This window comes from Seriola lalandi, unplaced genomic scaffold, assembly GCF_002814215.2.
Source record: "Seriola lalandi dorsalis isolate HSWRI2012SDOR001 ecotype SW California unplaced genomic scaffold, Sedor1 jcf7180002053842, whole genome shotgun sequence".
Taxonomy (NCBI): domain Eukaryota; kingdom Metazoa; phylum Chordata; class Actinopteri; order Carangiformes; family Carangidae; genus Seriola; species Seriola lalandi.
This window is the reverse complement of record NW_019524395.1, coordinates 59,420-65,726: the sequence shown is the minus strand read 5'-3', so window position 1 is coordinate 65,726 and position 6,307 is coordinate 59,420. Positions and strand designations below refer to the sequence as shown.

General features: G+C 39.4%; 1 protein-coding gene and 1 long non-coding RNA gene across 2 annotated transcripts in view; both read right to left on the bottom strand.

The window, feature by feature from the left end:
• LOC111651895 (uncharacterized) overlaps positions 1 to 6,307 on the bottom strand; it is a 33,243-nt gene that overhangs the window by 21,243 nt on the left and 5,693 nt on the right. The window contains exons 4-7 of the mRNA XM_087172822.1: positions 3,598 to 3,752; positions 1,506 to 1,832; positions 1,159 to 1,353; positions 135 to 491 (exon numbers count right to left, since the gene is read on the bottom strand). Coding sequence (XP_087028948.1) covers positions 135 to 491; positions 1,159 to 1,353; positions 1,506 to 1,832; positions 3,598 to 3,752 — 1,034 coding nt within the window. The remainder of the gene's footprint in view (positions 1 to 134; positions 492 to 1,158; positions 1,354 to 1,505; positions 1,833 to 3,597; positions 3,753 to 6,307) is intronic.
• Positions 4,030 to 6,068, bottom strand: LOC147819382 (uncharacterized). The gene is made up of 3 exons (XR_015436976.1): positions 5,944 to 6,068; positions 5,362 to 5,383; positions 4,030 to 5,193 (listed from the first exon to the last, which is right to left on the bottom strand). It is a non-coding gene; the product is annotated as an uncharacterized LOC147819382 (long non-coding RNA).

The following is a 6,307-nucleotide window of genomic DNA, read 5'->3' as shown; positions in this document are numbered from 1 at the left end:
GTGTTAGTCTGGTGTTCCTAATAAAGTGCTCTGTGAGTATATTCACTTTCAAATTTAAAATAAAGTGTTCTACGTTGAATGTCATCCATATTTACATCTCATTCGTTGCCTGTGCAGTTTGTGTTGATCTGTACCTGTGACAGTCAGAGTTGTACCAGATAAACTGTTCCCCCATTCAAACCATTGTGTTTTGAATTTGAAGCGGTAATCAGCTGAATCTCTCTCTCTGACGTCAGTGATTCTCAGAGTGGAGCGTCCTCTCTCTGTTTCAAGGACCTGAACACGACCTGAGTACTGGGAGTCTTTACGAAGATCCTCTGGCGTTGAGGGATTCTGCCAACTACGACTACGTTCAGATCTGAACCAGAACTTTGATTCAATACTGTCCCTGTAACTGTTGTAAGTGCAAGAAATGTCGACTGATGATCCTCTGAGGACACAGATTCTTCTGTCTGTGTAAGTCACTTTGTTGCAGGATTGACCAGAGTAACCTGGAAGAAAAAATTATTTTTAGACCATTTTAAACCAGAGTTGTTGAGGGGTCACAGGTTCTGTGAGGATGTACTTTTAACCTTTTCCACTGTTGACACAATTTGCATTTTAGTTTAGCATGTTAGCATGTTAGCAAGGTAACATTTGCTAATTAGCACTAAACATGAAGCAGCTGAGGCTGAAGGAATTTTAAAGGTTGTCAGAAACCAAATACGTATTTAAACAATTTTGACTTAACGATGATGCTAGATGAAAAGTGAGACTTTTTACAGTTTGTCCTAAAGTGGAAACACGACTGTGGGAATCATATTTCATGGCTATCCATTCAATAGCTGTTGAGAAAGTTCACTTAAAACTACAACGGTCAACCCCACAAGGAAGAAAAAGTGAGAGGATCACTAAAGTTGTTAGGATTCACCCTCTCTGCACCTTGGATAGCTCAAAAATCTGCCTCGTGGCCTCGCTCAAGAGGGAAAATCAAGGGTGATGAAATAGATTGATTCATCCTCTGGGGACTGGGAATGTCTGGACAAAATTATATTGCAGTTGATTCAGAAGTTGAGGACTGAAGTAGCAGACATTCCTACAACCATGATGCTGACATGGCTAAAAATACGTCTAACTGTAAAGTGGCACCAGACGGCGTTATGTTAGCAAAAGACTCACACACTGAAGGAGAAGGAAAATCCTCATTTCCCGGTACAGCACAGGAATAGCTGTTTGTATCAGAACGGTATCCTAAATAAGGTGTTTCTGATATTTTCTGTCCATTCTTGTACCAGATGTAGGAAGTAAGGCGAGCTTGAGGACAAGCGATTTGACACTCCAACTTGTTATACTTGCCGACAGTCACCGGTGGATCTGGATTTGTGAAGAAAGAACAATAATGTTATTTTGGACAAAACTCAACACATACACACAAATACACACAGACAGAAACATTTACATTATTGCCTTGAACACTAGTGATGTCGAACATTTAGAAATAATTAACATACAAATGAAAATATTACCTTTGACAGACAAAGAGACTCCAGGTTCATAATATCTTGATGAGTAAAGGTTATCCGTCATTAAACGGAAACCGTATTTAGCTGAGTCAGTCAGTTTCAGGTTACTGATCATCAGAGTGCAGCTCTGTTCTGTGCAACTGTACGTCACACGACCCGCGTATTTGGCATCTTTTATCAGATCCACACTTGGATAACGGTATGGTTTAATGTACCAAATGATGTCCTCAACTCCATGTATTTTGCAGTTTATTTTCACTGTTGATCCTTTTATGGCACAGATCTGAGTGGGGGTGCACGACATTTTATGGTTGTTGTGACCCTTTACCACTGTAAAACAGAACACATTAGAAACCGTAATCAGATCCATAACAACATGAGGAGACAGATGCTTTCCAGAATTTACTTTGACTCTCATGCAAGCAGCAACCTCCGGCTGAAAAACGAAGCCACCACAGAAGAACCTGCAGTTCCTCTAACGACCACTAGAGTCTGGCTCCAACAGTGAGTCAGTCCCCATAGACTCCCATGTTAAAATGTCCAACTTTACAGCAGAAATAAACATGTTTACAGCCTGGTACAGAGGCTGTTTTGGTCTCTAGAGCTAATTTCCTTTTGGATTAGCCAGGAGTTAGGGGCGGAGTCGGGCACTGCCAAGATGGTGAAGGTGTAGCAGCTCACTCTGAGCTTCAAAACTGCCCTTCAGAAACCTGTGGGTGACGTCACGGAGGCTACGTCCATCTTTATTTACAGTGTGTGCTCTCATGTCATCCCACTTCAGGTCAATATGAGACAAAGATAATCTTATAGTACCAACTTGTTTGTAGGTAGGTGAGAGAGGGCTAATGTAAAAGAAACTCTTGACTGTTTAACTGCACTAGAATAATCTTATCTAGAATTACTATCTCACCGTCGTACGCTGCCGCCAACCAGACAAGGTGCAGTTTTCATCCACGTCTTTCCAGACTCATATAATATTCCCATTGGGAGAGTGGTCTCAGACTTCTGGACCCCACTGTATGGTATTAAGGTATTAAGATTATTTTATCATAATTAGTATATGAATTATCGAGCTATGGCCAATAGTTTGTTTTGTGAGGTCACAGCGATCTTGACCTTTGACTGAAAACATAATGTCTCCAGCTGTTGTTGTCGGCGTGGAGGAATAACTAGAATTGGGACTCTGTGACTTCTGTGTCAAACGTTTTTTTCTTTAATTTTTACCAACTTTCTAATATCTGTTTAAAAAAAATTAAAAAATAAATAAGATTATAGACTGTAAAAGAAAAGTTTAAGTATAATTATTGGTTTATGTCAAAGTAAACAAAGGTATGGAGAAAGGAGCAAAGGAACAGTGATGTATTGAATCTGTGCACAGGACAAAAACAAGCGGAAGGCTGAATAATAATAGTTTTTGGTAAATGCAAATACAGAGTCTGCTTTGCTTGGTTGCTTTCCTTTCTTCCGCAGAGTGTGAATGGAAACTTTAGACAAATGCAGAACGTCAAGGCTACTGTGATGTAGAGCCACACCTAAAAGAAATCCACTTAATTTGTCTGATTTGTCTTTTCATCAAGCAGATTCAGACTTTTAGAAATATAAACAACTAAATATCTGAAACTGAACTTTAACCCATTAACTGTTTGAATCTGTGTTTTTGTTTGTTTGTTTTTTGCCTACAACTACGACTACGACTACCACTAATCTATAATGTCTTCTGAACAACTTAGCAAGAAGCAATTATTGTGTAATTGTTGATCCAAACTTGTTAAAAACAATTAAAGGGAAACCAGCAAATCAAAAGCAAAAGTTTCATTTATAGCAAAGCATCATATTTAATAAACCTCTCAAGAATCTTAATTTGTAAAGTAACATTGAGTAAAAAGTCAGTTTATAAAGTTTGTACATGAAGTTCACAGAAACAGCTTTCTGTTGATTTCCCTCTAAAGACGGAGACGTGAACTTCCGCTGTTGCAGGATTCGCACCAAGTTGCGACATCACGAGTCTAATCTATTTATTAATTTAAAAAAAACACTTTTCTCTAGTTTCTTTAGTGTTAACTCGCTCACAACAGAAAAAGCAGATGTTCAGTACCTGACGCAGAGAGAAGGAAGAAAATAGTCCAAGTCGCTGCTTCTGTCAAACTCATAGCTGCTGCTCTCGTCGGTTTCTTCACGTCAGATAACAGCTTTATCTCCTGTGCCTGAATCATATTAGTTGATGTTGAGCGCTGGTCTGGTTTCCTTCCTCTTTAGATTATTAATATGCATGAACAGACAAATGTCTGTAAACCCCCGAGTTAAAAACAAGAAATGATTCTTAATGATGTTTTGCAATGATGTAAAAGATTCTTAAAATATAGTTGATGGAAAGAAAAACTGAGAAAGTCACGTAGTAGCTTGGCAGCTACAGCCGCTAACACTTTAACACTTCACTTTTACTTTTGTCCAATTTTATAAAAGTGTCTCTTTCTGCTTTAACCTAATAACTGCAGTCCTGCTTACAGAAAGGACACAGAGCTTCGTGTGTTGCACGACACACTTTAATTGTTCATTATGACGAGCAGAGACAAGTTAACCAGATCAATATCAATATCAATCTCAATATGAAACAAAATATTGAGAAATATTTCTCTCCTCATGAGTCAGATGAGAAATAATTAAAAAACTTCAAACATGAAAACAGATAATTTTACAGCATCCAACAACTTGTTTTCTTCAAAATAAGAGTCTTAACATTATAGTCAAACAGGAGTGGCGCAATTTAAAAGTCTCATAAGAAAATAACTGTAGAATAATTACTGTTACTGTTATTACTGTTATTTGATCACATTAAAAATGGAAAGTAATGTTCCTGAGGAAGACGACATGTCTGCTGCTGCTTCCTGCTCGGTCGGCAGGAAATGCTGTGATTACTTCAAGTTTCAAGTTCGAAGTCTGGCGGCTCTGGCCCTGGGTCTTGGCGTGGGCTCGATTCTCAGGGTGAATGTCTGTCGGAGGTTGACATCATCTACATGGGTTTCCCGGGTGAAATGCTCATGCGGATGCTGCAGCCGTTCCTCTCATTGTGACGAGTGTGATTACAAGTGTTTTCTGGTCTCAACCACTCTGATGGCTGTGATCACAGGATTGACCTCGTGGTCGGCGTGATCATGAACTATGTGCCAGCTGATGTTCACAACTGGGAAACTACCTTCAAAACTTGGATGGTTTATGTTGGTGGTTCTTTTTGGGCTCATAATCCACAGAGCAATAGTTTTACCACTTCTCTATTTCCTGTATGTGAGACTCAGGTTCTCTGTGGAGAGACGAATGCAATGTAAGATGGAGGCCATCTTGGACAAGACCAACCATCCTCTGCAGCAAACGTCTCATCTCGCTGCGCTGCAGAACGGAGAGGTTCAGGAGATCCTTCGCCATCAGGCTGTAGAACACCTCGGCCAAACGACTTCCAGACTCACCACGTCGTCACATTCACACGACGTTGTTCTTGGAAAGAGACAGGTTAACGGTCAACGTCTTTCATCCCAATTAAAACTATTTTATTGTCATTTCTGTCGGAATGAAAAGACGTTTCATGTTGTAGCGATGAGAACTTTCCTCTTCGCCTGTGAAAGAGACGGGCCAGGTGACGAGTGAGGGCAGAAGGCACTCTGCTAACGGCTGGCGGGCAGGTGAGGCGGGGCGGGGTCTGCAACGACAGCAGAGGTGAGAAAAACATGACAACCTGGAAATCAGGAAACATTCATTTCTTCAATAATTAATTAAACGCTCATCAATGAAAAAGGCCGAAGCCACGGCACAAATATCCCCGCTGATTTATGGCGAAGGAGTTTTTGTCGTTATTGTTTTTTCTCACCTGTGATCTGTCGTGATCCGACCTGTGTGTTGGTTAGAAGAAGGAACAATCAAATTACTGAATGTTTCATCAAGCAGATGACTGATTTAATGATAATAACAACCCTAAAGTGATTAAATTTAGGCTTCAGCAAACTGAGTCAGACAAATCAAGTGATTCTTTTCATTTCTTTTTAGTGTAAAATCCATCTGTATTTAGCAAAAGTTTAAACCAAACTCCAGAAAGTCTGCAAATGAAAATTATAATTAATGCACATTTTCATCCCAACAACTCCTCCAACCTAAATGTGTACCGGACCTCGCTTGTCATGTACCGAATGTTGCCGTGGTTACTATAATAACAGTTAGGTTTATGCATCAAAACAACCTGGTTAGGGGTTAGGAAAAGGTCATGATTTGGGTTAAAATAAGTACTTCTTCAACATCAGACGATCTTTGTTGTCATGGTTACAACAAACAGAAACAGATCTATCATGTCACCAGGAGCTCTTCCGATGTACATACATACAAGTATTGTTTTAAGACAGACTTGAAAAAATATGAACATGTAAGTGAAAATATAACGAGAGTGAAACACGCTCACCGTCTCCGCAGGAGGAAGAGGAGGAAGAGGAGGGAGACGAGGACTAGCGAGTGCAACCTCGAGGCACCTGACAAACAGTCACCACATGGAAACGTAAATAAATCACACACCATCAAACGAAAACATGGATCCTCAGGCAGAAGAATTTTAAATAAGACTCGATGACTTTAAGGTAGTTAAATCTGTGCTGATCTTGCCTCATTATCAGGTGAAAACATACGATTTATACTCAAGTAAGAGCAAATCATTCACAACTGAGTGAGAGCAAAGTTACTATAAACAATAATAATAATAACATAATAACAATAATCAAATAAATAATACATAAATAAAAAAATCCTTTAAAGTCAGATTAATGATATAA